The sequence below is a fragment of the Lachancea thermotolerans genome (assembly GCF_000142805.1).
Source record: "Lachancea thermotolerans CBS 6340 chromosome E complete sequence".
NCBI lineage: Eukaryota > Fungi > Ascomycota > Saccharomycetes > Saccharomycetales > Saccharomycetaceae > Lachancea > Lachancea thermotolerans.
Window position 1 is genome coordinate 79,549 of NC_013081.1, and position 16,046 is coordinate 95,594.

The 16,046-nt window shown below is 50.9% G+C and overlaps 8 protein-coding genes across 8 annotated transcripts; 4 read left to right on the forward strand and 4 right to left on the reverse strand.

Annotated features, from left to right (window-relative positions):
* Positions 1-510: 510 nt before the first annotated feature.
* UBP7 (ubiquitin-specific protease UBP7) lies at positions 511-3,435 on the forward strand (the record flags this gene model as incomplete). Its single annotated transcript, XM_002553477.1, has 1 exon — positions 511-3,435. One exon carries the CDS (start codon positions 511-513, stop codon positions 3,433-3,435), a length of 2,925 nt encoding a protein of 974 aa, XP_002553523.1.
* A 217-nt stretch (positions 3,436-3,652) lies between these two features.
* On the reverse strand, positions 3,653-5,578 carry GUT2 (glycerol-3-phosphate dehydrogenase; the record flags this gene model as incomplete). Its single annotated transcript, XM_002553478.1, has 1 exon — positions 3,653-5,578. The coding sequence occupies one exon, from the start codon at positions 5,576-5,578 to the stop codon at positions 3,653-3,655; it is 1,926 nt and encodes a 641-aa protein (XP_002553524.1).
* Positions 5,579-6,704: 1,126 nt separating this feature from the next.
* On the reverse strand, positions 6,705-7,679 carry IMP21 (Imp21p; the record flags this gene model as incomplete). Its single annotated transcript, XM_002553479.1, has 1 exon — positions 6,705-7,679. One exon carries the CDS (start codon positions 7,677-7,679, stop codon positions 6,705-6,707), a length of 975 nt encoding a protein of 324 aa, XP_002553525.1.
* Positions 7,680-7,804: 125 nt separating this feature from the next.
* Positions 7,805-8,920, forward strand: RRD1 (peptidylprolyl isomerase RRD1; the record flags this gene model as incomplete). The annotated part of the gene is made up of 1 exon (XM_002553480.1): positions 7,805-8,920. One exon carries the CDS (start codon positions 7,805-7,807, stop codon positions 8,918-8,920), a length of 1,116 nt encoding a protein of 371 aa, XP_002553526.1.
* Positions 8,921-9,003: 83 nt separating this feature from the next.
* On the reverse strand, positions 9,004-10,638 carry PCK1 (phosphoenolpyruvate carboxykinase PCK1; the record flags this gene model as incomplete). The annotated part of the gene is made up of 1 exon (XM_002553481.1): positions 9,004-10,638. One exon carries the CDS (start codon positions 10,636-10,638, stop codon positions 9,004-9,006), a length of 1,635 nt encoding a protein of 544 aa, XP_002553527.1.
* A 303-nt stretch (positions 10,639-10,941) lies between these two features.
* KLTH0E00924g (KLTH0E00924p) lies at positions 10,942-11,316 on the forward strand (the record flags this gene model as incomplete). Its single annotated transcript, XM_002553482.1, has 1 exon — positions 10,942-11,316. One exon carries the CDS (start codon positions 10,942-10,944, stop codon positions 11,314-11,316), a length of 375 nt encoding a protein of 124 aa, XP_002553528.1.
* Positions 11,317-11,656: 340 nt separating this feature from the next.
* KLTH0E00946g (KLTH0E00946p) lies at positions 11,657-12,304 on the forward strand (the record flags this gene model as incomplete). Its single annotated transcript, XM_002553483.1, has 1 exon — positions 11,657-12,304. One exon carries the CDS (start codon positions 11,657-11,659, stop codon positions 12,302-12,304), a length of 648 nt encoding a protein of 215 aa, XP_002553529.1.
* Positions 12,305-12,470: 166 nt separating this feature from the next.
* KLTH0E00968g (PIN domain-containing protein) lies at positions 12,471-15,917 on the reverse strand (the record flags this gene model as incomplete). Its single annotated transcript, XM_002553484.1, has 1 exon — positions 12,471-15,917. One exon carries the CDS (start codon positions 15,915-15,917, stop codon positions 12,471-12,473), a length of 3,447 nt encoding a protein of 1,148 aa, XP_002553530.1.
* Between the last annotated feature and the right edge of the window lie 129 nt (positions 15,918-16,046).

Here is a 16,046-nt window from a genome sequence, read left to right on the forward strand (position 1 = left end):
TCCAAGCGCTAGAAAGAGCTTATGCGGAAGTTGGGCAAGGGCGCTTTGAAAGCAACTACATCTTGCGAATGAAAAGTCTCGAGTCCCTCGCGCACATTTTGCATTGATATGTAGCGCTCACACGAAATTTTGGAGGGAAAGTGTGTATAAGATACGAGCGTCACGAATTTAAGGGAGAGTTCGCTTAGAATTTTGAGACCAAGTTTTTTCTGCTTGGTCCCTCGCATTAGCGACGCCCTTCTCAGGCCTTAATTGAAGGAAGGTTTATGACTTAAGGAGGCAGCAGCTAGCGACAGTAAAGTACGCCCCGCTATCTTCCTCGCACAATGGGCGGATAGGTCAATGCATTGTTAAAACTTCCCGATCGGCTTATTCTACCAACGTGGATCATGCAGAACGATTTCCAAAATTATTCAATTTCGCCAGATCCTAAATGATGATCAAAGCCTTCCAGCTAATCACGTCCCAAAAGCGCTCGAGCCGTGCCGGGTCGGTCTAGAAAGTGCGCGGATGAACAGGCTGTACTCTCCAGAATACTCGAATGAGTTGCTTCAATTTGTTAAAGATGTCTACACTCAAGATATCGCGCATTACTTCCCCAAGCTGAGACTCGAAAAGTTGATAGATCTTTTGGAACATGCCGAGTACTTGTTCGAGTCTTACCGACATGCATTAGCCGCAAACCAGGCTGAAGATCTGCTGACTGCTTTCGTTGCAGGTTGCTTCTACATCTACCTCATTATACCGCACTCGATCCAGTTTCAATCCAGAGATAAGTCCTACGCTATCTATGCAGATCTGAAGAAATACTACCAGGATGAGGCAAATATGACCAACGTTCTTCTCATGGTCACGGAAGTTATAGAGTCAATGAGCAAAGACGAGGTTGAAACGGCAAGAATCATGCGCAAAAGGGCATATTCGGTTCCATATGGAAAATCGCCGGTGACTATTCAAGCGCTGTCAAAAGCGAATAGTGCTACCGTAGAACCTGACGCCCCTACTGAGACAGAATTTGAAAACGGTACTACGATGTGGACGGCGCCTGAACTAGAGCCTAACGACCATTTGAAAGTTAGCTTGGGCTCGCATCATTCCTCTACATCTTCGGCATCATCAAACGAGCAATTCCCGAAGATACATAATGAATCGCATTCATTTCCATTTGAGGAACCCGAGCTTCATGCTCTCAGCTTGGGGGGGTCTCGGACTCGTCGCAGTTCTGTTCCCGCGAGAGCTAGTCGAAAGCTAGGAACGACCCAAGCCTCCAACAGTAGTGACTTCAATGACCAAAAAATAAATCGTTACGCTACGCATAGGAAGGACTCGTACCATTCGGTTCATATGTCCAACGATGATTATGACGCTTTCACTTTTAACTTGGCACGGCTACAGAAGCAATCAGTAGTGACGTGCGACCAACTCATGCGCATCTTGTGCTCTCAAGACCGTGACAATTTATTGCTAATCGATCTAAGGTTTTCCAAGCGCTTTCAAACAAACCATATTTTGGCTCCCAACCTTTTGAACGTGGATCCAACTTTGCTTTGGAATCAGAATAAAGGCTCGCCGATTGAGTCCGACGTGCAACTGGAACGGACACTGGACAACAAATTACTAAATGCGAGGTCCCAATTTGAATATATTGTTTATTACACCGATATGAAGACGTTCATGAAACTTGATTTCGACTACCAGTTAGTGTTCTTCCAATTAATCTATACCTCAAACAAGAACTTGAAGTGCACGCCTAAGGTCTTATTAGGCGGATACGAGCAGTGGAAGAAATTCTTGTCAAAGTCTTCCCAGGCGTATTGCGACAAGGATGCATTTCTTTACAGTTCCACTAACAACGGGAGAAACGCGCCAGTCACTTCTCACTCCTTACCTGAGCATTATCCTGTTGCGCCACCTAGTATACCTCCGCCCCCTCCGCCAATAGCTAAGACTGAAGAAATGACGAAAACACCATATAACCGTGCACCCTTTCCTACTCCGCTTGTTCAAGCGCAGAGAGCGGACCACTTTCCAGCATCATCTCAAAACCATACACGAGATAAAAATGAGATTCAAAAGCATTCAGTCCCAGCTCTATCGGGCAATGGAAACTATTCCAAACACACTGCCATTCCCACGATTGAGCAAAGCCCTAACGAATACGTGGCGCTTTCTATCACAGGTCTCAGGAACATAGGATGTACATGCTATGTCAATAGTATGTTACAATGTCTTTTCGCAACCAAAGCTTTTAGAGATCTTTTTTTGTCAACAAAGTATGAGCATTACTTCTCCAGGAAATACACAAATCCAAACCAATTGTCAAAGTACTTTAATGTGCTCTTCAAAAAGATGTATATGAATGGGGGGTGCTCTGTTGTACCCACGGGGTTTTTGAAAGCTTGTAACGCCCTTCGTCCGGATTTTAGGATTCCTCACGACCAGCAAGATACGCAAGAATTCCTGCTATTTCTTTTGAGCCAGTTGCACGATGAACTTTCTGAATCAAATCGCGTTGCTAACGATTATCCAGGATTGTTGCTCCATGATGACAAAAAACTGGATGTTGACCAGAAAGAATATGACACCTGGTTCGAAAAACACATTTCCGAGAATGGTATTTCGCCAATTGATAACATTTTTCAAGGGCAGATGGAGAACGGTTTATTTTGCCAGCGCTGTGGACACTCTTCGTTCAATTATTCTGTATTTTATGTTCTTTCACTGGCGATACCAAGCTCCACCTCAACTTTTAGCCAAAGGAAAAAGGTAAGGCTCGAAGATTGTATCAATCTTTTCACAAGCGATGAACAGCTAACCAACGAAAATGCTTGGGACTGCCCAAAGTGTGGTACAAGTGCTTCGGGGACAGGGCCTGAAGAAGAGAAGAAAAAGAAGAGGTTTTTGTTGAATCCTGACACTCGCGCCAGTGGAAATCGGAGCAGGTTTTTCAAGTTGCGGTCAAAGTCAAGAAGTCGATCAGTTTCCCCCTTTCGTAAGCAGAGCTCTCAGCAACAGAATCTTGAGAAGTTGAAATCCAAAAAGCTTACGACTATCAAGACTCTGAACTTCATCTCTCTGCCCACGGTTCTCACAATTCATCTCTCGAGGTTCTTTTACGATCTCACAAAGAAGAACAACAAAGTGATCACGTACCCTCTTATCTTGAGCATTGTTTTAAAAAACGAACAAATTATGAAGTATCGCCTTTATGCAATTGCTAACCATTTTGGTAATCTCATCAGTGGACACTATACCTCGCTAGTGAACAAAGATTTGGATCACGACCTTAATAAGGGGAAGCAAAAATGGTATTACTTCGACGACGAGACTGTAAAGAAGGACATCAATCACGGAGACATTGATGCAGGCATCACCAGCATCTCCAGTAGTGACGTTTACGTCCTGTTTTATGAAAAAATTGACGAGTCGCAATAATATAATTTTACGATTAGGTTCGTTAAAATAACATTGGGATGTGTCTTAAAAAGCCTTTTATCTGTATACAGCCATTAATAGTAAGAAACAGTAGAGAAGGCTCCAAAAGAATAGCATTAATTATATTAATCTACAAGATAGTTTAACCTTTCATGTCGTGTCATCATCATTAAAGGAATATTGATATTGAGTGTCGTTTTTGAAAAAGCAACAAATTTCACACGCCAAACGTCTTAATAAAGTCGGAGGCTTGCTGAATTTCCGATAACCTCTTATTTTCATCCCATCCTAGCTCGTCACCCATAATGCTCACTGTGCCCTTGACAGCCTCGAGTGCTTGCTTGGCATCCAAGAATCCGAATCTTGTTCTTCTCATCAGGAAGTCCAATGCAGTTCTCGTGTACTCGTACTTCACACTGTACTTCAATTCGGCGATTGTAAAAGGGTAACGGAAGGAATCGAAGTTGACGTTCTTATAAACAGTGACGTTTTCTCTTCCGCCGAAAGTGACTGGCAATTGATTTTTCTCATCTCTCCTGAACATTTCACAAATAATTGGCGAACGAGTACCATAGTTGTTAGCTAAGTGCTCTGCCATTTTTGAAGACAAGTGATACTCTTGAGCGAGCATGGCAACAAAGTTAGGGTCCCATCCTTCAGCACCGGCTAGCTTGATTTTCTTTGTAATGCAAGGCTTGGCCTGGAAGTGGCCTTGCTTCACGACCTCGTCAATAGTTTCTTCAGCCATTTCTCTGTACGTGGTCCACTTGCCGCCAGCAATGGTGACAAGGCCATTATCGGACGTGAATAAAAAGTGATTTCTCACAAGTCCCTGAGTTGAGCTAACATCATCGCCTTCTTTTAAGGTCCTAGGATCTCTCACTAATGGCCTAATACCGGCCCACGCACTAAGCACATCTTCTCTCTTGACTGGAAACTTGATGTAGTGCTGCAATTCTTTTAAGATGTCCTGGATATCAGCCTCGGTCGCGGTAGGATTCTCGGGAACTTGTTTCATTGGAATGTCGGTGGTGCCTGCTAGGACTTTCCCCTGCCATGGAAGGAAAAACATCACCCTTCCGTCAGAGGTCTTGGCGTCGAGGAGCCCAATCTGCTTAGGGCAGTAGAATGCTGGCAAAACAATGTGAACACCTGCAGATGGAACGACCATCCTTGGGTTAGAAACAGCAACGCGCGAGCCAATCGAATCGTGGCCCTCGTTCGCGAATTGAACAAGGTCGTTCCTGGGTAGGCCGTCCTTAGCGTTGTCCATTTGCAAGATACGGTCACTGAATGGGCCTGTGGAATTGACCACAACCTTAGCATTAATGCGGAATTCTTTACCGGTTTCCCGATCGCGAGCCATGGCACCTTCCACGCGACCCGTCTTCTCGTTCTTGAGAAGGCGAGTCACTTCCATGTAGTTCAAAACTGTAGCGCCGCGCTCGATAGCCGTCACGGCCAGCGCCGCGTTCATCCTAGAGTCGTTAAAAGAGCCATCATGGTATACCAGCCCCGCTTTCAAAATTGAGGCGTCCAGCATAGGAGCGACCTCAGACGCTCGTCTCGCGGTCATCATGTAGGAGCTTTTCAGGTTCTGGGAGCCGGCAAACAAGTCGTACATCTTGCAGCCCACGTAGAAGTAAGGCACTTGCCAGTAGTTGTACACTGGGATCATGATAGGCAGCACTTTGCAAAGGTGAGGAGCTGTGTTCAGCATGTGTCCACGCTCATTCAGTGCCTCGATCACGAGATCGAGCTGAGCCTTCGAAAGCTCCCAGAACGCCTTTTCCAGATATCTCACACCACCGTGGGCCATCTTTGTCGACTTGGACGAGGTCCCCGAGGCGAAATCGTTCATCTCGACCAGCGCGACGTTCAGGCCACGGGTCGCGCCGTCTACGGCGCAGCCGGTACCCGTGGCGCCGCCGCCAATGACCAGCACGTCGAACTGGTCCGTCTTGGCCATCTTGTCCAGCAGCTCGGAGCGCGAAGGGATGGCGGGCGCCTCGGCCTTCAGCGGGATCGAAACGTGCACCTCGTTGTGCGCGCTTCTGTCTCTCTGCAGCGCGAACGCCGCGTAGCCACCCGCCGCCAGCGTGGCTCCTGCCAGAACGCGTCTCGACACCGTTCGGGCAAACATGTTTTCTGAATTATTCTAACGCCAAAGGTCGCAGTTTTACGCGTGTGATCCGGTTCGGCACTTGCTTCTGCTCCAAGTATGCGGGCTTATTTCCCCAGGTTTTGCTGCTATGTATCGAGGCTGCGTCCGTCAACACGATCGTCAGCTCTTGCACTTGTTCGAAACACACGGGCGCTTCACTGTTTTGTATCGATGCTCTGAACCCGTTTCTAGAGTTCTGAGGTTCCGCTGAATCTATTATGCTACAATCTACCGGAGTTGAAAGTATGCTTGGTCTTGAATCAAAACGCTCTGTCTCCTTTCCTCCCCATTTTGCTTTCCTTTTATACTTTAAATGGCGGTAGCAACTCTTTCGGAGGAACGGACCTTCGGCCCTTGTACTTGCAATTATTAATTGTTATGACCGACGAGACCGACAGCTGAAAATAGACGCCAAAGCCCCGGAGAAAAGGATCCAAACGCGCTGAAATATATACAGAAAGCGTGCGCGCTAAGTGAAGCCTATATAGGAACATAACGCGCTACATGGAACTCCTGGAGGCCGTCTATTGGCTAGCGCAGCTGTTTCATTAACACTTCGCACGACTTGACCTTGGCGCGCCCACGTTGGGCGGGGTCGAAAAGCTTAAAAAGTGCATGGCGTCTATTCGTATGTTATGATATATAGATTGGATGCGCCATTGGTGGAGAATGCTCGAGCTGTCCCGCGCGTCCCTGGCGCGCAGGGCAGCGCAGGGCAGCATGAAGGCGTGTTCTGGGCGATGAAGTGCCCCAGCGGGCAAGTTAGGTGGCTCGGGAGTCCGCGCGGCGTCGGGTGCGGAGCCTCGCAATCGCAGGGCTTGAGTCAGCCGGTTGTTCGTACGGAGTGAGCGATAGTCAGCCTCGCCGCAACAGTGGGCGTGGGGCGCGGTGCTGGGGAGCGGCGTGTCGGGCCGCGGGGCTGCGGGGTCGCGTGGTTTCGCGGCCGTGGCCGGGCCTGCTCGGGAGGCGGCGCGGACGGCGAGCGTGGTTGGGCGTGCGTGATGCGAGCACGTGACTTTATTGGGGCTTGGCTCGAGCAGCGGCGCAGCGGCGCAGCGGGCAGCACGGCGTGTCTGCGGGGGCGGCCGTGGTGGCGGGCGCGGCCTCACTCCTCAAATCCCTTCTTCTTCGATCTCTTCAGCTTGCGCCGGATCACCACCGTGGGGATGGGACACACGTAGTTTTGCAGCGACGACAGCACCAGCGACAGCGGCACGCAAAGCGCCATGGGCTTCAGCGCTATGACCAGCTCGTTGAGCAGGTGCTTGGGGTAGGGGTGCGACACTGACAGCAGCACGACGTTCACAGCGTTCAACGCCGCGGACGACGCGTCCAGCAGGTACGCCGCCTCGGCCTCCAGGCGTTCCACGTTGGCCCGCAGCTGTTCGTTGGGTACCCGCTGCGAGATGTGCACCACGTACAGTGTGTCGTTGGATGCCAGGACCGCGCCAAACACGTAGAGCAAAGCGTAGAACGACTCGGGCGTCAAGTCTAGGTATATGATGTATGAACGGCCCTCTCTCGCTTCGGCGCCTTGCTGCGGTTTCCCGTGCACTATCTTGATTGCACGCGCGTAGCCTCCCTGCAGATCCTCCAGTTTGACACCGGAGTCCTTGCCCTCAACGCTCTTGTTGAACTTTGCTACCCACGGCTTTTGGTTCTGCACCACGTCCCACAAGCTCGAAGTGAAGTTGGGAAGCACCCGGGCGCCGAGATCGTAGCCCAGCGCAGCGTCGATGTCAATCTCGTTCTCGACATCGCTTACCTGCTCCTCGTCGCTGACGTCCTCGTCGTCATCGCTCGCCTCTGCGCCCTCCTTAGTACCTAGTAGAAGCCTCTCGGATGGGTCGTGCTGCAACACAGTCCACTTCAGGTACGATCCGACATCTCCCCGGAGTCTACTGCTTGTCCTCGACCTGTGTTGCACGGCTGTGTTCGCGGATGATCCCTTTTTCTCTCGGGAACGCCCTCTCTCACTTCTGCTGGGCACTTCGCTCTCTAGAATTCTAATGTTGTCACGGCCGGCTGTTTCTGCCTTACTGGGAAGCAATATGCTTCTCTTGGGTTCTCCGCCTTCCATTTGGGTCAGTCTGTGTGTAGTTTTGGGACTTTTGTTAAGTTTATGAGTGGTTTCTATTCAACAATGCTTAATCGCAGGAAAGCACATCATCAACGACCAACTTAAAATCGCAGTTCGGTCAAAAGATGAGCTTGGAAAGAATAGATGCAAGCTCAGCGACATTCACAGAGCCCACGAAGCGCATCTTCGACTCTCGGGGTTCCCATGTTTTTCAGTCGTCTGTTGCCATGGGGCGCTTGAAGTCCTACCTGCACAAGTATGTGAGCTCGATGAGCGGTGTGAAAATCCCAGAGACCAGCACCAACCACGAGGTACGCAGCTTCGCGGAACTTCTGAAAACGCTCTCGGAACTTGTGGATAGCACGCCTGCCCTACCCGGTCCCAGGCGCTACGGGAACTTAGCGTGCCGAACATGGCACGATAAAGTTGACGAAAGCCTTGAGGCGCTGCTGCACAAGTTTTTGCCGGAGCCATGTCATAAGAGTATTGTGGAACTACAATACTACCTGGGTAACGCCTTCGGCTCGCGAGAACGTTTGGACTACGGTACTGGCCATGAGCTTTCGTTTTTCGCAGAAATTTGTGCCCTAGATATGCTAGGCGTCTGGGGCGCGGACTTCCAAGCCAGTGATGTGCTATTTTTGTTTGACAAGTATTACGCGTTGGTCAGGAAGCTGGTTCTAACGTACACCCTGGAACCTGCGGGCTCCCATGGCGTCTGGGGGCTGGATGACCATTTCCATCTCATATACATTTTTGGCGCTTCACAATGGGTTGATGGAAAATGTGCCCCGATCGCCCCCAGAGAGGTGCAGGATAAACTAATTGTTGATGAGTATACAAAAACCAACTTCTACTGCCAGGCCATCTCCTTTATATTCCAAGTGAAATCGGGTCCCTTCTCAGAGCATTCACCAATGCTTTTTGATATATCGAGGTCGGTGCCTACGTGGTCCAAAGTACAGCGAGGGCTACTAAAAATGTACTTCGCGGAGGTGCTAAACAAGTTCCCTGTCGTACAGCATTTCTGGTTTGGCACAGGGCTATTCCCCTGGACCAGCCTTGGTGATGGTTACGCTTTACCTACTTACGAAGCATCTCAGGAAGCACAGGGACAGGTACTCCAGCATACGACGGCCCCGGCGCCCACGAACTTAAATTCGGCCCGACGCCAGATGAACCCGCCCAATTTGCGCGGCATTAATCGACTCACGTCGCAAGATCGGTTTAGAAGAGAATAATAAATTAAAATGTGTTGCCTATAAATTTGAGTGTACACAAGTATTCAAGAGATAACGACATACTCCATATGTTTGACTAACACTTATAACACGGGACCTGCAGAGATGACATCTGCCGACGCGCGGTCTTGGTATTTCTTGAAGTTTTCGGTGAAGAGTTTGGCCAGAGCCCCCACACGGTGTTTGTACTTTGTTTCTCCCTCGAACCAGTTCTTGGCAGGGTTCAGGATATGCTCTGGCACGTTGTTCACATGGCGTGGTACATGCAGGCGGAAAGTTGGCAGCGTCTCGAAGTCCTCTTGGGCCAGTGAGCCGTCGTGGACGGCGTCAAGAATGGCACGGGTGTATTTAAGTGGACAGCGGTTTCCGCCATCCACGAAGCTGGCGCCGGTCCAGCCGGTGTTTATGAGCCAGGCGTTGGCTCTATGTTGAGACATCTTCTCCGCTAGCATTGTGGCGTACTTGAGCGGGTGAAGAGCCAGGAATGGTTGTCCGAAGCAAGAGGAGAAGGTTGCCTCCGGTTCCGTGACGCCTTCTTCGGTGCCAGCGACTTTGGAGGTGTAGCCGCTGATGAAGTGGTACATGACCTGTGCTGGGGTCAGTTTGGAAACAGGTGGCAAAACACCAGAGGCATCGCAGGTCAGCAAGACTATGTTCTTGGGGTGCGAGTTCGCGAGGCAAGGGATCTTGGCGCTGGGGATGTACTCAATGGGGTATGCACAGCGGGTGTTTTCGGTGATTTCGCAGTCTTCGTAGTCCACCACGCGCGTCAGCGGGTCGTATGCAACGTTCTCCAGGACAGAGCCGAACTTGATGGCGTTGAAGATCTCGGGCTCCTTGGCCTCGGTGAGTCCTATGCACTTGGCGTAGCAGCCACCCTCGATGTTGAAGACGCCGTGGTCGGACCAGCAGTGCTCGTCGTCCCCGATCAGTTTTCTGGCAGGGTCCGCAGAGAGAGTGGTTTTTCCCGTACCGGAAAGCCCGAAAAACAGCGTCACATCCTGGTCGCGGATGCCCTGGTTGGCGGACGAGTGCAATGTCAGGACGTTGTGGTTGACAGGCATCAGGTAGAACATGACCGTGAAGATGCCCTTTTTCATCTCACCGGCGTACTCGGTGCCCAGAATGACCATTTCCATTTTCTGGAAGTTGATCTCGACCGTGGTCTTGGATGTCATGCCGTCCGTGTGCGTGTTGGCCGGGAACTGGCCCGCGTTCCAGACCGTGAAGTCGGGCTCTCCGAAGTTCTCGAGCTCCTCCTTCGTGGGCCGGATCAGCATGTTCGTCATGAACAGCGCGTGGTACGCGCGCGCACACACCACGCGGATCTTGATCCGGTACCGTGGGTCCCACCCCGCGTACGCGTCCACAATGTAGAGGTGGTCGCGCGTGCGCAGGTAGTCGGCCGCGCGCTCGCGGTTCACCAGCCAGGTCTTCTCCGAGCACTTCTTGTTGACCGGGCCCCACCAGATGTTGTGCGTCGAAGTGGGCTCGTCGACGATCCGCTTGTCCTTGGGCGACCGCCCGGTCTTGGACCCGGAGAACGCGATCAGCGCGCCCGACGACGCGATCGTCGTCTTGTTTTCCTTCAGCGCGTCCTCGTACAGCAGCGCTGCGGGCGCGTTGCGCCGGATCGTCACCACTTCCTCGCCCAGCGCGAGCTCTTGTCTAATGTGGTCCTTGGCGGAGACGTGGTTTCTGGTCTTGGTTGGACTCATCTTAGCGGTTCCTGCGAACTTTGGAATTTTTTTGTAGAGGCTTCTCGATAGTTAGCTAACAATCCATGTACGATTGTAATGCTTGAGATACTGGAGGATGAGAAAGAGAAACACATATCTAATCCTGAAACCGCCCGCCTGTCTCAGTTAAATACGATTTTCCAAGCTCCGTGGTCTTCCCGCTTGTGGCTAGCTCCACTAAAGGGCCCGACCCGCCTCCCGACCTGCTCCGAACTGAACCCCGGACTAAAGTTTGTTATTGTTCTGTGTTTAGCGCCGTGAAGCCGCTTGTTTTCAGCTCCAATGGAACTAATTAAGGGCCGCCAGGGTCTTCGGCAGGTACTTTGCCATAGTCACGGGGTCGTTGCCCCCGCAACTGACACCCGGACCTCTCCGAGAGCTCCGCAATCCTCCGTCGGTAGTGACAAGGGCTTCGAGATCGGCTCCGACGCGGACTTCCTGTGCCAGTGCCTCTTATTGTTCTCTGCTGGCGGTTTGCAAGCCCAGAGAGACGCGCTGGTGGCACAGGCGCTCAAGACAGTGCCGTTCGATGTTACGAGCGAGGAAGCTGTCGTTGCTTATGCGAGCAGTTGCGCCTTTGGCGCGATAGGGCCCTTTGGGCCGGGCGGTCGCCGCTTGGGGCTTCGGGCGCAGCCGGATCGGAGCGCTCAGCGATGAAACAGCAGACGAATCAGTTGCCGATCGCAGATGACGTAAGCAGGAGCGGCGGCGAGGGCGGCTGAGTACGTAAGCCGGCCTGTGGACCAAGAACCGGCTAGGCTCGATTATGTAAGCCGATCGCGTGACACTGGTCATGTGATGGATTGCTACATTCGTCAACAGTTAGATATCACGTGATAAAGTTCTTGTGATCTCGTGATCTACGTCTCGTGACCACGTCCCGCCACCCAGATCGCCTCCGACGAGCGCTCGTAGCCCATCACGGACAGACCCTCTGGACAAGACCGGATGCACCGCGGCCCTCAGCCATCGCAACTACGCAGCTCCAGCCGCAGGGATGACGCGCGAGACGCGCGCTCAGGACCGCGCCTCGAACGTGTTCAGGAACTTATCAACGCTCGCCTCCAAGGAGAGGAAGCCGCTTCAACCCCGGCCCGTGAACATTTCCCAGCTTGTGGCGTCTCAAAAGCTGCGCAGTCCTCCAAACACGCCGGCCTCCGCCAAGAGCCCCGCGAGCTTGCTGTCCAATGCCATATCACGGTCCCGGCCCAAGAGCCACGACGGCTCGCTGAGGTCCGTCGCGCAGGTGATCGGTAGCGATTACCATTTGACGCCCACCAAGCCGCACTACCGCGCTAGGGCTAAGAAACGCTACGATCTCGCTTTTCCCGCCGGCAAGGCGCTCGTCAACAGACTGCTGAAGTGCGTCAGCGCTTTCGAAACCAACCGGCGCCTGCAGCGACACGGCCTATCCACGCACGAGTACGACAGAAAACTGCACGTGCAATACACAAAGCTTCTGTCGCCAACAGAGCTCCTGGCCGTGGCCGCCGGGCCCCTTGGCAGAGAAGTGCTGATACTGCACATGCTTCCTTCTACAAAGGACGCCGAGCCTAAGAGCGGCTCGCAACTTCTGCTGAGCTCCAACGCAAGCGCGCTGCTCTACCCCGGCCTGCGATGGTACTTCGAATGGCGGGTCATTTGAAGCAGCGCGCACGACGAAGAGGAGGAGCAGCATCAGCAGCGGCCGCATGGCTACATATCGGGTGGGGTACGTTATGGTTACAATATATATCGTAAATGTGATGCAATGCCGAGAACACATAGGTATGCATTCAATTAATTCTTTTGGTTCTAAATGCTTCGTAAGTCTAGTTCGTGCAAGCGTGGTGCGCTAAGCCAATTTGGTTGCAAACAGCAAACATGAATCTGCTACTGAATGTTCGGATCCGCTGCGCGTGCGCTTTCAGGCGCATGTTTGTGTCATCGCTAACCAGCGCAATAAAGTGGAACGGCTCCTCCTCTGTTGTGGGAATGAAGTCGTGGCCTCCCTCTTTTGCTTGCGCATTTAAAGCTTCAAATTTGTTCTGCGCCTTGTAGACGGCCTCAATCACAAATTCGTCGACGTGGGAGCGCCACGTTATCTGCTCTTCAAACTCTAAATGCTCTTCAAGGTGCGTCGCGACGTTGCCTGTGAAACGTAAAGGCAAAAGTCTCTTCTCACTGTAGAGCTGGCGCACAGTAATCACGGCTCTTGTAGCGGCTTCTACTACGCTTTCGTCCTTCGACTTCCTCAAAAACCGCAACTCCTGGAAGGTGGTCAGGCATATCGCAAATCTCAGCACCCCATTTGTTGCCAGCTTGTAAACATGGGCAAAATGCCTCAACCAAGAAGTTGCATCCGGAACGAAGTAGGACACGCCGCTATCACAGTTACACGATAAATCGCCAAATGGGAACTTCATATCATACGTCTGTTCGATAAATTCAGGGTTCATACATGTATCAAGCCACATCCTCTCCATCTTGTCGAGTTCTTTTATCTGCGGATTATCGGCTTTATTCAGCTCGTCTGATCTCGAGTAACGTTCCGTATTGAAGTCGTCCCCACCATGTATTGGGCCCTTTTCTAAGCTTCCGGAGGTATACAAGGAGCATGTTATTAGCGTGCCGGTTTTGTTGAAGCACGTGTGGTCGGCATGCAGTTGTCTGTAACCGGGAAGCTCGAACAAGCTCTTTCCTTCCAGCATGCTTTGACCGGGAGGAGCATTTGGATCAAGGTTCCTCTCACTGATGTTTTCAAATGCCGGCATCTGGGTGCTTATAAGCGCGTAGCTCTCCGAGTCGACAGGAGGATCTTCAAACTTAAAGCAAAAGTTTTGGAGGGGATGTCCCGCCGCTAACGATCGTCTCGATTGTAGGGGAACTGAGGCCAGTGTTAGGCCCATATTGAATTCTTGTGCAATGCCCTTGAAAATAAAAACTAGGCGGCAAGCACGCTTCCAAAATCGACTTCCCGTCTCATCGTCTTCATCAAAGCAGATGCCGTCAACGGGCATATCCCCAAACATATGATCTTGAACGCTGTTGTATGTAGCACCTTCGTCCACAACGTCAGATTTGTCAGAAATAACATCGAACCAGAGAGCGCCCCAACACTTCCAAACCTCCGGCAAGTCTTCGTTCTGACTAAAGTGATCAACCAGTGTGCGGACATCCACGCTATCAAACTGTTCGCACAGGTTGTCAATGGACGACGTTTTCCATGCATTGTCGAGAGCAAACGCTATAATCATGTTCAAAAAATTGACAATACTGTTCCATGGAAAAACCTGTCTACACAGTGCGATCCAAAAATCCTTGAGTTCTGGGCTAGGCAATTCGTCTATCCTTATCGCTAACGAAAGCAGAAAGTATGCCCATGGAAGCAAATGTGCAGCCGCTGAAACTAAGGGCCCGTGTAAAAACTTTTGAAGCACAACAGCACTGCATTTGATGGAGGTCGTATTGATGTGACTCAATGATTGCTGCCAGATAGCGAGATCTGTGGGAAATTCATAAACAAACCTGGGCGAGTCAACGCTTTCCAGGTACTCAATAGGCGAAGTTGGAGAGGGAGCTTCCATTGAGGTGAACGAATTTGAGCTCTTAGACTTCCGTCTCTCTTTCCTTTCCTTACGTTCCTTGAGGAATTTAGGTAGTTCGAATAGCAAGGCGAATGGGTTTTTGGGGTTGCCAAAACCCACCATCTGCAAAATATGGGATTCTGCAAATGCTGGCGCGTGTCTGAAAAAATATTTTGTCCTTTCTCCATCTTGTAGAAATATAGCCTGATGGCTAAAGTAGTCTGTGTTGTTGGAAGAAATCCCAAATTTATTCTGGAAAAACGAGAGAACAACTTTTTGTAACTCTGGGCTTTCGAGAAAGCTAGAAAGCAGCATAACCTCACTGTGTTTCAGGTACTCAACCATCAGAGAATTTCTTTGGTTGCCGCCATTCCTTTCAGCAAATGCTCGTTGATAAATATTATCAATAACCAGCTGCATATATTGTTGCGATGGGATGAAGGTATCGCGGCAGAAGACACTTTTGCCCAGGTTCACAAAAGCTTCGAGTGTATTTTGTTGTACTGTGGACATGTGGTAGTATAGTTTTCCGTGTCCAAAAATATGCGAAAGAGCTTGCGTGTACCAGTGCTCGGCGCTTAGTTTCCAGTCAATAAAGCCTGACGGATAAAGTGCGATTGCCATACGAGACAGGTCTCCCAATCTTTCTAACCAAGGCGTCGCAAACTTCTGCGGCATATCCCCTAGCATGTTTGAAATAGATATGAAGACGTGTGTAATAAACTGGCAACAAACCTCGGGATCCATGAAATTTGAAAAGTTCTTAAGCACATCTAAGAAAGTGATAGTCCCATGAACCCAGAGCCTTCTCTCTATTCTGTAAATGTTGACAATTTCCTGGCCTATTAAAAGGTCTTGCTCGGGTTGAGATGGTAGTAAAGCCGTAGTGATGAAGGCAACATAGTTGTTGATAAGCTCGGTGTTGACCTTGTAAATTATCCAAAGGTTTTTGAGGTCCGTAGTCTGGGAGTGGGTGAGCTGTGAGCACCGCTCCTGAAGTTCAACTTCTTGTTTAACAATGTTGCGGTAGATGTCTTGTAGTTTTTGCACGAGTGCCTGACTCGTCTGACTGGATGTTTGGCCCGCAGCAGGAGTGTTTTCATTGGGATTGTTGTTGTTATTATCGTGATCATTGCCTCTATCGTTACGCCCGGTAAGCCCACCGGAATTCACGGGAGCTCGCGCTTCACCGCTTTCGGTCTGCGCAGCATTATTAGGAACACTGTGCTCGGAATAAGCGGGCGCGTTTCCTGCGGGGGCCCCCGGTACAGCAGATGCTGTTTGTATGCAATTAGAAAATGTTTGATGCTGATTTTTGGAAGCAAGATCACAGCCCCGCATCTTGCAGTTATGATCCGCGCTTGAATCCATGCGGGGGTCTATGCATATGTCCGAAAGTCTGACGCTGCTGTTCTCGTTCTCGACTGCGGCGGCCTCTAAATTGGACGACGAAGTTGTCGGCATATAAGACGGCGATTGTGCATCCTTGCGCCGCACAGGTGACCCCCCGCTGTCTAAGAACAGTGCGGCCGCCGCAGCAGCCGCGCCCGATATACCAGACCCGAGTCGCCGCTTGTTCACCCCGGAACCCATGTAGTCGCAAGAGCGTGAATGCTGTCGCTTCTGCTGCGCAGGGGAAGCCTCTACATTCACACCCGAAATCCCTGTCGGTATATCTCTCATGAACTCCATTAGACGCTCAGACAAAGCCCTGAACCGTCAAATTGAGCGCTACAAATTTTTGCTTCTCTCCCTGGCGCCTTCGGATTCGCGTCCAGCAATTTCGAAGTCTTTCTTTATTTGCCCGGAGCTTGACTCTTA